The sequence below is a fragment of the Bos indicus genome, chromosome 16 (assembly GCF_029378745.1).
Source record: "Bos indicus isolate NIAB-ARS_2022 breed Sahiwal x Tharparkar chromosome 16, NIAB-ARS_B.indTharparkar_mat_pri_1.0, whole genome shotgun sequence".
Taxonomy (NCBI): Eukaryota; Metazoa; Chordata; class Mammalia; order Artiodactyla; family Bovidae; genus Bos; species Bos indicus.
This window is the reverse complement of record NC_091775.1, coordinates 80,877,068-80,894,392: the sequence shown is the minus strand read 5'-3', so window position 1 is coordinate 80,894,392 and position 17,325 is coordinate 80,877,068. Positions and strand designations below refer to the sequence as shown.

General features: G+C 59.8%; 1 protein-coding gene and 1 long non-coding RNA gene across 3 annotated transcripts; one reads left to right on the top strand and one right to left on the bottom strand.

Moving 5' to 3' along the window:
• Window positions 1-2,857: 2,857 nt before the first annotated feature.
• SYT2 (synaptotagmin 2) lies at window positions 2,858-8,638 on the bottom strand. Of its 2 annotated transcripts, XM_070768789.1 has the most exons (8): window positions 8,467-8,638; window positions 7,458-7,624; window positions 6,186-6,305; window positions 5,889-6,056; window positions 5,568-5,735; window positions 4,753-4,870; window positions 4,229-4,362; window positions 2,858-3,966 (listed from the first exon to the last, which is right to left on the bottom strand). In XM_070768789.1, the coding sequence occupies exons 1-8, from the start codon at window positions 8,636-8,638 to the stop codon at window positions 3,760-3,762; spliced, it is 1,254 nt and encodes a 417-aa protein (XP_070624890.1). In that variant the 3' UTR covers window positions 2,858-3,759. The 2 variants fall into 2 exon arrangements, with proteins under 2 accessions (XP_070624890.1, XP_070624889.1); XM_070768788.1 differs by lacking the exons at window positions 7,458-7,624; window positions 8,467-8,638 and having other exon boundaries at window positions 6,186-6,880.
• On the top strand, window positions 7,460-11,487 carry LOC139176485 (uncharacterized). Its single transcript, XR_011560989.1, has 2 exons — window positions 7,460-7,569; window positions 7,967-11,487. It is a non-coding gene; the product is annotated as an uncharacterized lncRNA (long non-coding RNA).
• Window positions 11,488-17,325: the final 5,838 nt, after the last annotated feature.

The window sequence follows — 17,325 nt, the reverse complement described above, 5'->3', positions numbered from 1 at the left end:
CACTTTCCGGGTTGGGGGGTGCTGCCTGTTCCCTGAAAACCCCCGAAGCCCTGGCCTCAGAGGTCAGACATCTCGGGTTTCTCCGTAAGCTAACCCAGCATTTGTAGGTGGCGTCATTCCACAGACCCCGCGGGGCTCAGGCTGCGGCCGCATCCCAGGCCTGCTCTAGCTGGCTGGTGGGGGGGCACCGAGGGTCTGATCCACCCCTCCTCCCTGAAGGCCCCCCAGAAGCTGCCCTGAGGGCCCCGCATGCCCACCACCCTCCTGAGCCCAGGGCCAGGGTCTCAGAACTGTGCCCTCACCCCGCCCAGCGGGAACAAGCAGAGACCCCCACCCCCAGCTTGCTTTCAGCTCTTTTCTTTAATAAGGAGATGCTGCTCGTTACAAAAGAACAAATTGACGAGAGACCAGAGTCCGTGGGGGGGGGGGGGGCACTGCCAAGCGGGGGCAGGGGGTGGGTGGGGGGCCTGTGAGGCAGGCTGGGGTCCTGGTGGGCCACACGCTGCAGGAGCCTGGGCCTGCCTGCCCTGGTCTGGGGGCTTCAGAAGCCGCAGCGCCAGTGCTGGGACAGGAGGGGTCGGGGCAGGACGCCCGGCTGCTCTGAGGGGTCTGGGGTCCATCCCGCCCACACCCCCTCCCCCAGTTCGTGGAGCGCGGGGCCCACGCCCCACCATGGCCTCAGCCAGTGCACCCTCTCAGCAGGGCCCACGGAAGGGCCACCCTACCCAGGGGCTGCTGGCAGGAGCTGCCGTCCTCTGGGTCCCTCCCTCCCTCCCCAGGGGGCGGTGGGGCGGGGCTGGGTGCGGATGGGGGTCCCACCCCCCCCACCTCAGAGCAGCCACAGCTGCCCACTCCTGGGGTGTCCCTGCCCAACAGCAGGAGCTGAACGCACCTGTTCTCCAGCCCTGCTGCCCGCCGCCACCCCCACCCCCTCAGCTGTGCGTCCACCCAGGGGCATCAGGACCCGACCACAGACCCAGCCTCCAACAGCTCCCATGCATCCCAGTCGTCCCCCGGGGCCCCCACTGCCCACCCCCGCCATGTGGAGCAGGGCCGGGGGGACACCGCTGGGACCCCACCAGGAGCGCAGGACACGCATCTGTCCTCGGGACGCGGGGCAGGGGGGTGGCAGGCAAGCCCTTCACAGTGTCCTGAGGGGAGCTGGTCAGAGGGGCCGGGGGCTCTGACAGGGCGGCCCCGGAGACCTCCGTATGGCTTTTCAGTGGATCAGACAGCAGGCAGGGGAGCAGGCCACACACACAGGCCGCCAGGACAGCTCTGCCATGGACATGCACCAGCCGGTCAGGCTGGGCCCAGGCCAACTCCCCAGGCGTGGGGAGCTGGGGGAGACACGGACTTCACACACGGGGTCGGGGAGCAGCTCGGGGGTGTGATGCGGAGCTGGGCTCTGGGCACGGCCATGCAGCTGTTGGCACGGAGCCGGGGCGGGCGTGGGCAGGGCGGCGTGTGCATGGGTGGCCGCCATCGTGTGCAGCTGAATGCGCGTGGGGGCAGACGAGGCTGGCTTCTCAGGCTCCTGCTCTGTCTCCAGGTCACAGCGTCCCCTTCCCAGTCCTGCAGCTCGAAAATGGGTACAATCCCGGCGACCCGTCGTTGCCCCCAAGCCGGGGAGGCAGGAGTGGCCGCAGGACGAGGCTGCCCAACAGAGCACGGCCGCAGGTCAGTGGGTGCGGGGGCATCCCGGCCAGCGCTGAGGGCGGCCTCACACCTTCAGTTACTGGTGGTTTGTCTGAAACTCACGTTTACCTTGGCACCTGGGCTGCCGGGCTGAGGGCGGCCAGCATCAGGCCCGGGACCCCTCCGTGTCGGCCGCCACCAGGGCTCTTAGGTGGAGAGGGGGCCGCGGGGCGGGGACAGCCTCTCTGGGGGGGCCCAAGAACTAACCCAGACCCTGCGGGACCCAGGGGGGGCTCTCTTCCAACCCTGCTTACTGCGCCCCACCGCACCCCACCCCCGCGGGGACCCTGGCCCTCTCTGCTGCCGCCCCAAGGCTACCGCAGCAGGAGCTTGTGTGGTCTCCTGGGAGGAGGGGCTGAGGCTGTGCTGAGACCACCCCGCCCCCTACCCCCCACGCCCCTGGCCACAGTCGGAGGCCCTGCCCCAAGCCCCTGTTCCGGAGAGGCGAGGAAGCAGCCTGCGGCCCCGCTCGTTTCTGGGGGCCTGGGTTTTGCGTGTCACTCTCAGCCCCTCTGTGAGAGGCACCTCTGCTACTTCCCTCCTGGCGACCTTCACTCCACGGAGGGTTAGGGTACCCACAGGCCCAGGCCAGGACCCTCAGGCAGAGACAGGAGCACGCGTGCATCTCCCGCAGCCACAGGCCAGCAGACACGTCTGCTCAGACTGCTCCTCTGGGCCCAGCCGACCTGGCAGGCCCCTGTGCCCCCACCCTGCCCCTCAGCCAGCCCAGTACTGTCATCCAGCCCCAAATCCAGGCTCAAGACCCCCAGAGCAGCAGACGCATCAGGATGGAGGCCAGTCCTGGGGATGGGAGGGGTGAGAAGTCAGCCTGGGGTGGAGCCCTGAAATGGGGGGATCCTCAGGAAGCACCGAATCCCGCTGCTCTGTGGTCACCCAGTCCTGAAGGCAGGGCCGCCCCCTTCCCCCCCGTGAAGAGGGGCCCCCAGGACACAAGCCCTTGCGCACACACCCCGGCGTCTTCCTCCCGCAGGAGCCTGCCGAAGACGGCCATCCGTCCAGGTGGGGGGACGTGGGCTGAGAGGGGAGCAGCTCTGGGCGCTTGGGGGCTGCAAGGGGAGGAGGGAGCCCACCGGGGGGGCGCGGGCTGATGCTCCTGCCCAGGCTGCGGGTGGGGAAGGAGCCTGTGTGCACACTGGACTCACGTATATATGGCTTTTTATCAACACTGGGGACGGGAGGTGAGCGGGGAGCCAGCATGGGGACCCCGGGGCAGGGACGGATGCCCTGGGGACCCAGAGAAGCCCCGGGGGACGACAGGAGGCCAGCCGGCCACTGGCCACTGCCCCCCCACCCCGCTCACCTAGGCCCAAGGACGGCCTCCTCGGGAAGCCCCCGGGTCTGCACAGACAGTGCTGCTCCACTGAGACTAAAAGAGGAAACTGGCGCTGGCAGGATGGTGGGAGACACCGCTCAGCTCTCGGCCCCATTGGGGGCCGGCACCCGCGCCTCCCGCCCGGAGACCAGGGCTCAGCAGGCCCATCGCCCTCTCTCTGGGGAGGGGTCTTCTGTGTCTTCATGGTCTGACATCTCCCGTCCACAAGGTGAGCTCGCAGGACAGACAGACCCCGTGTGAGTCCGGCCACCAGCTCAGGTCCATGCTGTCCCCGAAACCAGCCCGAGGGGCAGTGACTTCTGCACAATCCAGTCTCCACGCCTGGCCTCCGAAGCAGCCACTCACGCACCCCCGCCCGGCCAGGAGCCAGAGCGTGGGCCCTGTCCAGAACCCAGCAGTGCCGCCGTCTCGGGGGGCCATACGCTCAGGGAACGGGAGAGGCTGCACTGCCAGCCGGGAGCACCGCCTCGGGGTGAGCCTGGGGTGCAGCTTCGCAGGAGTGGGGTGCGGGCATGCAGCGGGGACGGCTCCCGGGGTGGGCTGGGCAGGCCACGCCACCTCTGGGGGCCCTCCTCCCACAGCCGTCGGAGGGGAGGGTCCTTATAAAAAGGGGACGGGGCACGACCACACAGACGGGCAGGGCGCCCCGCGGGGGCGCGGCTGAGGTGTCCGTGGCTCCGGGTCTCAGCGGCGGCCTGGCCGCGGCCCTACTTGCTCTTGCCCAGCAGCGCGTCCACCTCCTCCTCGGGCTTGAGCGAGTGCCACTGCGCGATGGGCCGGCGGGGGTTGGCCAGCATGTCGGACCAGTGTCGCAGCTCCGTGCCCGTTGCGCTGCTGCCCACGAAGATCTTCCCAATGGCCTCGTTCTTGCCCAGCTTGTCGTAGTCCAGCACGGTGACCACCACCTGCACCTTCTGCGGGGGGAGGGGGGGGAGGGTGGGCAGGAGCCCTCGGGCAGCGCCCCCAGCTCCCACCTCCTTCCACCCAGCCGGTCCCGTGCAGCCGGAGGGGCAGACCCATCCTTGCAGAGTAACAAAGGCCATGCTAGAGAGGCCTGCCGCCCACACAAGGGGCAGCTCGGGAAGCGCCCGGATCCAGGCCCCAGGGTGGTGGCCGTCTGCCCGCCCACCCGCCCGCGGGGGTCAGCAGGGGGCCCCAGCCCCACCAGCCCTGCACCTGGATCTGCTCAAAGGGGATCTCGAAGCTGAAGGACTCGTTGAAGTAAGGGTTCAGGGTCTTCTTCTTCACCGTCGTCTTCTTCTTCTTGAGCCTCTTGCCGTTCTGCATCAGGTGGATCTTCACGTAGGGGTCTGTGGGGTGCAGCAGCCAGGCCCTGAGCCCACCCCGGACCGCCAGCCCGGGGCCAGGGTGGTCACAGGCGTTGCCCCTGTGACCCGCCGCAGCCTGGGGCTCGGTGAGGGGCTCGGGGCTCCTGGTGACATCTGTCCTGGGCAGGGAACACCTGGGACCCACCCCACCCATCCTCCGACCTGGGCCATGAGACACGCCTACATGAAACCGGCCTGCCCAAGGTGACTCAGGAACCCCGAGCACTAGCCGAAGACAGGGTGGTCGCTCAGCCCTCCAGCCTGGCAGAGCCCGCCCCTCGCCCTGCAGCCCCTTCCTGGGAGCCGCCCCCACCTCCCTTGCAGCCTGAGGGCTCGGGTGCCCTGGGTGGCGGCCAGCAGCCCTGCGCCCACCTGAAAGGCCGCCCACGTCCATCTTCTTCAGGTTCTTTGCCTCCAGGATGCAGACGGTGAGCTTCCCGGCTGTGGGCACGTATCGCAGCGAGGTGCAGATGTCCCCCAGCTTCTCCGGCTGTCAGGAGAGCGGGGTACGGGCCATCTCAGCAGCACGGCTGACCCCGTGGGGCCTCGGGCCAGGGGCAGCCCAGCCCTGCCTGCGGCAGGCAGACACTGGAGCTGCAGGCACCATGGCCGGTGGTGCCCAGGAGGCTCTGGTTGGACATAGGGTTTGTGGGGTCCCGCCCGCAGCGTACGCTGTCGTCTTCAGAGCCCCTGGCACCTCCCATCTGGTGTCAGTGCCAGAGTGCAGGGACCTCGCGACCAGAGAGGAGGGTCTGTCTCTGCCACTGCCACGGCGTGGAGCCGAAGCGTCTCAGAGGGGGCCTTGGGGGCCAAAGCCGGCCACCTCCCCCATGTCCCGGTCAGGGTGCAACCCCGCACCCAGGGGCTGGTGCTCGGAGGGCAGCGTCTAAACAGAGGCTTTGTGCACAGCGGGGGCTCGTACTCGGTGAGTGTGTGAGCAGGTGCTGCAGCCGCTTCCGGGAAGACAAGCCCTGTGCTGAGAACCCGCTCAGACAGCGCGGGCCTTCGCTGCGGACACACGAGGACCCAGGTGGGTCACTGGCGCTAAGCGGGCAGTGGAGAGAACAGGAGCGCGGTGTCCCCTGCGCCTGCGGCCTCGCCGGGCGGCTGACCCGGGGGCCCGGCCGGCGCCGCCCCACGCCAGCCTCACCTCCTCCTACTCCTCGCCCCGACCCGCCTCGCCTCACCTCCTCCTTCTCCCCGCCCTGCAGGTCTCGCCACTCCTCGATGGGCTGCCCCAGGTCCACCGTGTTCATGGGCACCTTGACCTCGCCGATGATGTCGTGCTTGGAGAAGCGGTCAAAGTCGTAGATGGCCATCACCAGGGTCTTGCCCCCCAGCTCCTGGTATGGCACCTGCAGGGCACAGGCAGGATGAAGGGGTCAGGGCAGCTCGGGGGCGTCCGGAGGCTGTGGACATCGCAGAGACTCGGGCTCTGGTCCCAACCGAGCTGTTCCGGGCCTGGATCATGGCCCGGGACACGGTCCGCCGTGCCTCCCGCCTGTCACCTTGAAGGTGAAGGTCTCGTTGAAGGCGGGGTTCAGCGTCTTCCGATGGACTTTGGTCTCATATTTCTTCTTCTTGTCTGGAAGGAGGAAGACCTTGACGTAAGGGTCCGAGGTGCCGCCCATGTCCAGGGCGGGCAGTTCTGCAGCCTGCAGGACGCCCACGGTGAGCTGTGAAGAGAGCGGGCACCTGTCAGCCCCCCGTGGGCGGGGGCCAGGCAGGATGCAGGGTTTCCATGCCGCAGGGAACCGAGTGACCCTGGGCCGGGCTCGCCGGGAGGTGGTGACCTGACCCCACACCTGGTTGGCCTGGAAGTCGTAGTCCAGGGAGAACTGCAGCTTGCCCAGGTTCTCTGGCTCCTTCTCCTCCTCGCCCTCACCCTCACCCTCCGTCAGGCCCGTCTCCGCGTCATCGTCATCCTGGGGGGCTGAGAGAGCGGGGTGCATCAGGGACAGAAGGGGGGTCGCCCCCATGTAGAGCCCGCCCCGGTCCTCCCCGCACAGGACGCCACCCCAGACAACACGTACCAGGCGTGTGGGCCAGGCATCCAGGCCGGGTGCGTCCACAGGGAGAGGAGAGGAGACGGTGGTGAGAAACCCCGCAGCGCAGACCAGCCCGCGTAGAGCCGGGGACGCCCCACACACAGGCCCCACGCGCGCCCGGGCCCCCACGCACACACCCTGAGGCCTCCCGGGCTCCCATGCACACACCCTGAGGCCTCCAGGCTGAGCCCTCCTGCAGTCCTCTGCACTGACTCCTTCAGCAAGAAACATCTCACACAACAAACAAGGGGAAGTGAGGTGCCCAAGAGGAGACACGGGACACCTCCAAGCCCTTTCCGGGCTGGGCCCCCAGGAGACGGGCGGAGAGGAGCCCAGTTCTCTGAGTTCTGGCTGGCCCGCTGGCCTGCCGGTGGGAACCCCAGATCCCCTGTCCCTTGGCGGGGCTCGCCCCGGACCAGCCCTGCCGGCAGAGCAGCCTGGCCCCGCCTACCTGGCCGCCCCGCCTACCTGGCCGCCCCGCCTACCGGGCCGCCCCGCCCACCGGGCCGCCCCGCCTACCCGGCCGCCCCGCCCACCCGGCCGCCCCGCCCACCCGGCCGCCCCGCCCACCCGGCCGCCCCGCCCACCGGGCCGCCGCGCCCACCGGGCCGCCCCGCCTACCGGGCCGCCCCGCCTACCGGGCCGCCCCGCCCACCGGGCCGCCCCGCCTACCCGGCCGCCCCGCCTACCGGGCCGCCCCGCCCACCCGGCCGCCCCGCCCACCCGGCCGCCCCGCCCACCCGGCCGCCCCGCCCACCGGGCCGCCCCGCCCACCGGGCCGCCCCGCCTACCGGGCCGCCCCGCCCACCGGGCCGCCCCGCCCACCCGGCCGCCCCGCCTACCGGGCCGCCCCGCCTACCGGGCCGCCCCGCCCACCGGGCCGCCCCGCCTACCCGGCCGCCCCGCCTACCGCGCCGCCCCGCCTATCCGGCCGCCCCGCCTACCCGGCCGCCCCGCCCACCGGGCCGCCCCGCCCACCGGGCCGCCCCGCCCACCGGGCCGCCCCGCCCACCGGGCCGCCCCGCCTACCGGGCCGCCCCGCATGTCCTTCATGTTCATGGCGTTCTTGGCGCCCTTGCCCTTCTCCTTCTTGTTCTTCTTCTTCTTGCAGCAGCACTTCTTGCAGATGCAGAAGCAGCAGGTGAGCAGCAGAAGGCCCGTGACCACGGCAATTGCGATCAGCGCCCAGGGGGGCACTGCCCATGGGGAGACGGGGTCAGCGGTGCCACCGGGCAGCCCACCCCCTCTAGTCGAAACCCAGATAGGCTCTGCCCATCATGACGCGCCCTGTGCCCCCGCCGTCACACCCCCATGGGGCCCAGCCAGGCTCTGCTGAGACGTGACTGTGGCTCACACGGAGGATGGGACAGTCCTTGTGCAGACCTGATGGGGGGGGGTTGGGGCAGCCTTTGAGTGCAGTGCTGAGAGGGCTGAGCTCCTTAGTGACCTGGGCGGGGGGGTGGCAGGGGCAGTGGGGCCAGCCCTCAGCTGCTCCCCCCAAGTCTGGACTTTGGGCATCTCTTCACTATCTTCACCAGGAATCTATGAAGCAGTGGGTGAAAGTCGGCCAGTTGTGTCCAACTGTTTGTGACCCCCATGGACAATACAGTCCATGGAATTCTCCAGGCCAGAATACTGGAGTGGGTAGCCTTTCCCTTCTCCAAGGGATCTTCCCAACCCAGGGATCGAACCCAGGTATCCTGCATCGCAGGCGGATTCTTTACCAACTGAGCTGTCAGGGAAGCCCCGGTGGGGAGGGGGTTATTGTCTAACAGAACTATTTCAAAGTGTAACTGGAAAGTGTAACTTCATCTTTAGGTTTCACCTTTTGAGTCTTCTAAGTTGTAAGAACATTCTGCCCAGGGAGGTGAGGGCACAGAAACTCCCTATTCCCTTCATTAGTGACAGACCCCTCTGCCGCCCCCACTACCCCCAGTCCTGAAGGGGATTGCCAAAGAATCCAGCCTAGAGCCCAAATATTAGGAGAGTGCGCAGCCGTCTCACCCCCCTGGCCCACCCAGCACACAGGGACACTCACGAGGCAGCTTGACTATCTCGTTGAAGAACCTCTCCTTGAACATAGCAAACATGTCCTCCTTGCCCTCGCCCGCTCCCCCGCTCTCTGTGGAGTTGTCCACTGGGCCGGCGGGCATGGTGGTGGTGGCAGGAGCCACCACAGGCTCCTGGTTCCTCTTGAAGATGCTCCTCATGGTGGCAGAGGGACAGCTGCGGGGGAAGGGGGCAGGGTGAGCACCCCAGAGGCCCAAGTGCAGACGGCTCTGCCCACAGGCTGCGGAAGGCTCTTCCAGAAGCTAAAGACTGTGGACAAAGGCCGTATGTGACAGACCCACAGCAAACATCCTCATGATGGTGAAAACCTGCAGCCTCACCACTAAAATCAGGACCAAGACAATGGTGTCCTCTCGCCACTGTTGCTCAGCAAGCAGGGGATGTCCCAGCTACAGCAGCTAGAGGAGAGCGAGAAATAAACGGAATCCAGGTTGGAAAGGAAGAGGCAATGCTGTCACTGTTCGCAGGAGACGTGACCCCATAGGAAACCCTCACAGTGAAGCTCACCTGCAGGTGACGTGACCCCATAGGAAACCCTCACAGTGAAGCTCACCTCCAGGTGATGTGACCCCATAGGAAACCCTCACAGTGAAGCTAACCTGCAGGTGACGTGACCCTATGCCAGGAAACCCTCACAGTGCTGCCAGAAGACCAGTGAAGCTCACCTGCACAGAATTAATACACAGAAACCCCTTGGTCCCTATACATTAATAGCAAAAGAACAAAAAGAGAAGTTAAGAGGAAAATTCCACTTACCATTGCATCACAAAGAATAAAACACCCAGAGTGAACCTACGTGAGGAGGCAACAGACCTGCACTCGGAAAACTAACCCTGATGAGAGAATCGCAGCAACACGACAGATGGAGGGACCTCGTGCTCTTGGAAGAGTCAGTGTTGTCAGACGACCACACTTCCCAAAGCAATCTACAGATTCAGTTCCATGCAATCCCAACCAAATTACCAATAGCATTTTCCACAGAATTAGAACAAAAAAAATTTACAATTTTGGAACTTACAGAAACACAAAAGACCCTGAACTGCCAAGGCAATCTTGAGAAAGAAAAATCTAGGAATCAGGAATTCCTGAAGGAATCAGGCCCCCTGAATTCAGACTAAACTACAAAGCTACAGTCATCAAAACAGTGTGGTGCCGGCACAAAAAAACAGAAACATAGACCAGTGGAGCAGGGCAGACTGCGGGATAAACCCACTCACCTATGGGCACCGATGGAGCAGGGCAGAAACTGCAGGATAAACCCACTCACCTATGGGCACCAGTGGAGCAGGGCAGAAACTGCAGGATAAACCCACCCACCTATGGGCACCGATGGAACAGGGCAGAAACTCCAGAGATAAACCCACTCACCTATGGGCACCGATGGAGCAGGGCAGAAACCGCAGAGATAAACCCACTCACCTATGGGCACCTCATCTTTGACAAAGGAGGCCGGCCAGAATATACAATGGTGTAAAGACAGCCCTCAATAAGTGGAGCTGGGCAAACGGGACACTTCTAACACCAAAACACAAAGTAAACTCAGACGGCTTAAAGACCTAAATGTAAGGCCAGACAACCATAAAGCTCTTTGAGGAAAACATAGACATAAGTTTGACATAAATTGCAGCAAGATCTTTTTTGACCCATTTTCTAGAGTAATAAGAATAAAAACAAAAGTAAATGAGACCTAAGTAAACTTTAAAGCTTTTGCATAGCAAAGGAAACCATAAACAAAAAGACAACCTGCAAAATGGAAGAAAATATTTGCAAAGAGACTGACAAAGGATTAATCTCCAAAATATACAAATGGCTCATGCAACTCAATATAAAAAATTTAAAAAGGAGCAGAAGATCTAAACAGACATTTCTTCAAAGAAGACGTGCTGCTGCTGCTGCTAAGTCACTTCAGTTGTGTCCAACTCTGTGTGACCCCATAGACGGCAGCCCACCGGGCTCCCCCGTCCCTGGGATTCACCAGGCAAGGACTGGAGTGGGTTGCCATTTCCTTCTCCAATGCATGAAAGTGAAAAGTGAAAGTGAAGTTGCTCAGTTGTGTCCGGCTCCTAGTGACCCCATGGACTGCAGCCTACCAGGCTCCTCTGTCCATGGGGTTTTCCAGGCAAGAGTACTGGAGTGGGGTGCCAGTGCCTTCTCCAAAAGAAGACATACAGATGGCTAAAAAGCACATGAGAAAGCGCTCACCATCACTGATTATCAGAGAACACAAATCTAACTCCAGTTGGGCATCCCCTCGCACCAGTCAGAATGGCCAGCTTCAGAAAGTCTGCAAACTGAATCCTGGAAAGAAGGGAACCCTCCTACACTGTTGGTGGGAATGCAAATTGTTATATCCACTATGGAGAACAGTATGGAGGCTCCTTAAAATATCAAAAACAGAGCTACCATATGACCCTGAACCCCCACTCCTGGGCATTGACCTGGAGAAAACCATAGTTTTAAAAGATACATGCGACCCAGTGTTCCCTGCAGCTCTGTTCACAATGGCCTAAGACATGGAAGCAACCTGCACGTCCATCGGCAGTGGAGTGGAGAAGGAAGACACAGCGCACACACCGTGGAATACTACTCAGCCCCGAAGAGGATGGACTAATAACCCTGCCGTGAAACCAGTGGGCCCAGAGATGGTCATACTGAGTGAAGTACGTCAGACAAAGACATCACTCGTGTGGACTAAAAGAAGCGGTACAGATGAACTTATTTACAAAACAAATATAGGCACAGATGTAGAAAATAAACATGGTAAATAAGGGGGAAGGGATGGGAGGGATAGGGAGCCGGGCTGACGGATACACACGACCGTGTATAAAACAGAAGGACCTACTGTATGGCACCGGGACTACTCCACACTCTGTAGGGACTCACATGGGGATGAATCTAAGAAAGCGTGGCTCTGCGTATGACATGTGAAATGCCTGAAACTAACATGATGCTGTAAATCAACCTCAATAAAAAAATTTTTTAAGCCTTTTTTTTCCGACTTAATCCCTTTAAGTTCAAGGATACTTCCAGCAGTAGCAACACTGGAGCAGTGGCACCCACACGACCACCCCTCGGCCGGCATGTGCCCCCAGGGCTGTGCAGAACCCCCCTTAGTCACACACACACCCCCATTTCACAGAGGCAGAAACAGAGCCTGGGCACCCCCGCACTCACCCAGAGCACGTGGCTTTCCCGAACCCCATTCCACCCGAGCACCCCGCCCAGGGCAGGAGGCAGCTCACAGCGAGAACGAGCCGTCCTCCCGGGCCCACGCCGGCGCCCAGCACCCCACCCTCCAGACCACCCTCGGCCCCGCGCCGCAGGCCCCATCAACACCCGCCCAGGGTGGGGTTCAGCCTTTGGTCCAGGAAGGTGGTACCCACATCCATCCCTGGAGCCGCTCCCTCCCCGGGCTGAGTCAGGGCCTCTCGCCAGCCCTGCACCCTCCCCACAACGGCATGTTAACTTCCTGTCCAAGCGAGTGTGACTCTTCATGACCCCATGGACTGTGGCCCACCAGGCCCCTCTGTCCATGGGATTCTCCAGGCAAGAATACTGGAGTGGGTTGCCATGCCCTCCTCCAGGGGATCTTCCTAACCCAGGGATCAAACCCTGGTCTCCTGCCTGCAGGCACATTCTTTACTGTCTGAGCCGCCAGGGGGCTGCTCGTTACTAACAGCAGTAACTCAGGTGTATGGGGGAGGGAGGAGAGTTGGGTGACATTCCTCAGGACCCTGCCTTCCACGGACAACTCATGTGTCTTTGGAAGATCCGCAAAGAATTCTTTTCTGTGTTTTGTGTTGAGACCATACTATATATAATTTGAATGCTAAGTCGCTTCAGAATCACGTCCGACTCTGCGACCCTACAGACTGCAGCCCACCGGCTCCTCTGTCCATGGGATTTCCCAGGCAAGAACACTGGAGCGGGTCCCCATTTTCTTCTCCAGGGGATCTTCCTGGCCCAGGGATCGAGCTTGTGTCTCTCCTTCCTTGGCAGCGGGTTCTTTACCTCTAGTTCCATCTGGGAGTGAGGTATTCTGCATTTTTCATGTAAAATTTTGTCCCAAGTATTTTCCTTTATCATGACAATCTTCCTTTCTCACTTAAATAGCTATGTAACGCCCAGCCCGACAGTCACACACACCCCACTCGTGCAGTCATCCACTGTCGAGCTTGGCTCGTTTTCAAGTTCTTGATGCTAAAGTATTCTTGTGATGGTCTTCATTTAAGGTAATGATCTTAGGAGTTTTTCAACTCTGCTCCCCTCCCCTCTCCACCGAGCTGTTTCTGCTGCTCAAAATAGGCCCCCTGAGGTCAGGTGGGGCGGACATGACATCCGCCTGCCCGGCCACACCGGGCAGCCAGGGGGGCACCCCTGGGGATCCAGGTCATCAGACAAGCAGCACAGGAGTTTTACAATCCCCCTGCACCAGGGTCCTGCTGAGGGCACAGTTCAGAGCCCGCGTCCTCCGCGGAGGCCGCGCAGCCACCCCTGGCACCCCGCGTACTCGCCGTGCGTTCGGCCAGCTCCTTCCATGCTGGTCAACAGCCCCGACCTGGAGATGCGCCCTGAGAGGCAGGTGGAGACCCCGGCCCTCCACAGCCCCTGCCCTGGGCCCTCGCCCCTACCCCGCCGTCCGCAACCCTGCCCCCGACTCTGGAGGCTTAGGTGAAGGCAGTTCACACCCACGGGATCCACGCACTCTTCCTTTCCTCGGGGGGGTTTAGTATATTCAGAGGGTCGTGCAGCCATCACCACAACCCAGTTAGAACGTTTCGCCAAAAAGAAGCCCCACTTCCTCACCTGTCCCTCCCCACTCCCCCTCCTCCCAGCCTGGGCAACCCCTGAGCTGTGTGTAGACTCCCCTGTTCCCACTTCTCACACAGACGAAATCCCATGACACAAGCCCGGTGTCCTGCTTCTCCCACAGCACAGCGTCGAGGGCACCACGTGGAGCCGCCGTCAGCGCCTCATTGCTCTGTGGCCGAGGAATATTCCTCCGCACCGGTCACACATTTATCAGTTTATGGACATCGGTTATTTCCACCTCAGTTTCCTGAACAACGCTGCCGTAAACCTCTCTGTGCATGCTTTCATTTCTCTGGGATAAAAACCCGTGAGCGGAGGTGCTGGGTCATATGGTAACTACATTTGACATTTTAAAGAACTACCAAACTTCCCGGAGCCACTGGGGAGATCGGTGTACAAGTTCCTTAACAGACTAAAAACCGAGTCCCCACGTGGTCGGGCACTCCCGCTCCTGGGGAAACAGCCAGACAAAACTTTAATTCAAAGATGCACGCACTCTGCTCCCAGCGACGCTACACACTGTGGCCAAGACGCGGGAGCCGCCTGGGCGCCCCGACGGGAACAGCCAAGGAAGACGCGCTGCACGCACACCGCACACTCAGCCTTCACGAAGAGTGAGCTGACGCTACTTGCAGCAACGTGGGTGGATCAGAGATCACCGGAGTGAAGCGAGTCAGAAAGACGCCATCACCAATGTGACATCACATGCCACTCACGTCACATCTGAAACAGGACACGAACCGATTTACAAACGGAAACAGACTCGGGACGCAGAACAGACTTGCGGCTGTGGGCGGAGAGGAGGGAAGGACGGGAGCCCGGGGTCAGCAGGTGCAAACTATTCCATACAGGGCGGTAAACGAGGCCCTCCTGTGCAGCACGGGAACCACATTCACATCCCGTGATGCACCGCAACGGAGAATATTTTACGGAAGAATGTGTGTGTGTGCGCGCGTGTAACTGAACCACTTTGCTGTACAGCACAAATTAACACACTGTAAATCAACTATACTCCAATCAATTTCTTTTAAATGGCTGCACCGATTTACTTTCCCGCAGGCGCTGCCTGAGCCTTCCGAGCTCTCCACACCCTGGGCAGCACCTGTCGTTACATCCTTTTGTCTACGGCTATCCTAGTAGAGGTGACGTGGCATCCCGCTGGGCTTCCGATTTGCATTTCTCTGATGACTAATGACACCAAGTTTCTTTTCACGTGTTTATCGGCCACTTGTATGTCTCCTTCAGAGAAATGTCTATTCAAATCCTGTGTTCATGTTTTAACTGAATATTTCTTTTTATTGTTGAGTTGTACGAGTTCTTTGTATGTTCTGTACCAGCCCCTTTTCAGACGCGTTCTGCTCTCATTTCGCGGTGTCTGCTCTTTCTTTGACGGGTCCTTTGATTTGGATGATGTCCAATTTGTTTCTTTTATGGCCTCTGCTTTTGGTGTTGTGTCTAAGAAACCATCACCCAACCCAAGGGCACAAAGATTTACTCCTAGGTTTTCTTAGCGGAGCCATGTGCTTCTAGCTCCTACATTCAGGTCACAAAGCACTCTGAGTTCATCTCCATGAATGTGTTTTGTGTGTGGCCCTCCATTTGTTGCAAAGACTATTATTCCCCCACTGAGCTGTCTTAGTGCTCCTGTAAAATATCAACTGACCATAAATGTGCGGGTTATTCCTGTGTTCTCTGTCGCATTGTTTCCATGTGCCAACACCACGCTGTCTTAATCACCGTGTAAAGTATTGTTGGTTCTGGGGGCGGGGCAGTGGTCGGCTGCGGCTGCCGCCGTGCAGGATGTGGGTTCCAGGACCAGGGATCACACCTGTGCCCTTCGGTGGAGTGCAGAGTCCTGTCCACTGGGCCACCAGGGACAAGTGCCTGTCGTTAGCTTTTTTAATTAGACAGCGTGAGTCTTCCAAATTTGTTCTTTAATAAGGTTGTCTTGGTTATTTCGGGTGTCTCGAGTTTCCATACAGATTTTAAGGTGTGCTTGTTTAAAAAAAGATTGCCATGTTCATTTCTATTAAAAAACAAGCCATCTGGGATTTTGACCGGGACGCACTGATCTGCAGGTCAGTGTCGGGAGTATCTCCACCTTAACAACAGTGTCTTACAGCGTCCTTCCCTTTAAAATCTTCTGTAATTTCTTGCAATGTTCCCTTTCACTTTCCAGCATAAAGTCTTACACTTTCCTTAAATTTGTAGATATTGAGTCTCTTTAATACTGTGGTAGACGGACCTGCTTAATTTCATTTCCAAATTGTTCATTACTAACGTATGAATGCAGTAGATTTTCCTGTACTGGTTCATGTCCTGCCGTATGAACTGGCTTACTAGTTCTGATACTGTGTGTGCGATGTGTTGTGCATGGTACATACGTGGGATACGTGTGTGGTATGCATACGGTGTGTGAGACGTGTGTATGTGGTAATGCGTGTGTGGTGTGTGTCATGTGTCTGTGGTGTGGTATCTGTGGTATGTGTGTGTGGTGTGGGGTTTGTGTGTGTGGAATGTGTGATGTGGCGTGTGTACGGGGGGTGTGTGTGTGTGTATTGTGTATGTGTGTGTGGGTGTCTGTGTTGTGTGTGTGTGGCATAGTGTGTGTGGGTGGTATGTATATGTGTATATGTGTGTGGGTGTGCTGTGTGTGTGGGTATAGTGTGGTGCCTGTGTGGTGTGTGTGTGTGGTGTCGTCTGTGTGGGTGTGCCGTGGTGCCTGTGTGGTGTCTGTGTGGTGTGTGATGGTGTATATGTGTGTGGTATAGTCTGTGTGTGTGGTGTGTGTGTGTGTGTATGTGTGTGTGGTATAGTGTGTATGTGGTGTGTGTGGGGGTGTGGGTGTGCTGTGGCGCCTGTGTGGTGTGTGTGTGTGTGTATGTGTGTGGTGTGTGTGTGTGGTATAGTGTGTATGTGGTGTGTGTGTGTGTGTGTGTGTGTGGTGTGTGTGTGTATGTGAGTGTGTGGTATGTGTGTGTGTGGTATAGTCTGTGTGGGTATGCTGTGGCGCCTGTGTGGTGTGTGTGTGTGTGTATGTGTGTGGTGTGTGTGTATGTGTGTGGTATAGTGTGTATGTGGTGTGGGTGTGTATGTGTGTGGTGTGTGTGTGTGTGTGTGTGTGGTGTGTGTGTGTGTGGTATAGTGTGTATGTGGTGTGGGTGTGTGGTGTGTGTGTGTGTGTGGTATAGTCTGTGTGGGTGTGCTGTGGCGCCTGTGTGGTGTGTGTGTGTGTGTATGTGAGTGTGTGCTGTGTGTGTGTGTGTGTGGTATAGTGTGTATGTGGTGTGGGTGTGTGTGTGGTGTGTGTGTGTATGTGAGTGTGTGGTGTGTGTGTGTGTGTGGTATAGTGTGTATGTGGTGTGTGTGTGTGTGTGGTATAGTGTGTATGTGGTGTGGGTGTGTGGTGTGTGTGTGTGGTATAGTCTGTGTGGGTGTGCTGCAGTGCCTGTGTGGTGTGTGTGTGTGGTTTGTGTGTGTGTGTGTGGTATAGTGTGTATGTGGTGTGTGTGTGGGTGTGGGTGTGCTGTGGCGCCTGTGTGGGGTGTGTGTGTGTGTGTGTGTGTGTGGTGTGTGTGTGTGTGTGGTATAGTGTGTATGTGGTGGTGTGTGTGTGTGTGGTGTGTGTGTGGTGTGTGTGTGTGTGTGTGTGGTGTGTGTGTGTATGTGTGTGTGTGGTGTGGGTGTGTGTGTGTGGTGTGTATGTGGTGTGGGTGTGTGGTGTGTGTGTGTGTGTGTGGTATAGTCTGTGTGGGTGTGCTGTGGCGCCTGTGTGGTGTGTGTGTGTGTGTATGTGTGTGGTGTGTGTGTGTGTGTGTGGTATAGTGTGTATGTGGTGTGGGTGTGTATGTGTGTGGTGTGTGTGTGTGTGTGTGGTATAGTGTGTATGTGGTGTGGGTGTGTGGTGTGTGTGTGTGTGGTATAGTCTGTGTGGGTGTGCTGTGGCGCCTGTGTGGTGTGTGTGTGTGTGTATGTGTGTGGTGTGTGTGTGTGTGTGTGTGGTGTGTGTGTGTGT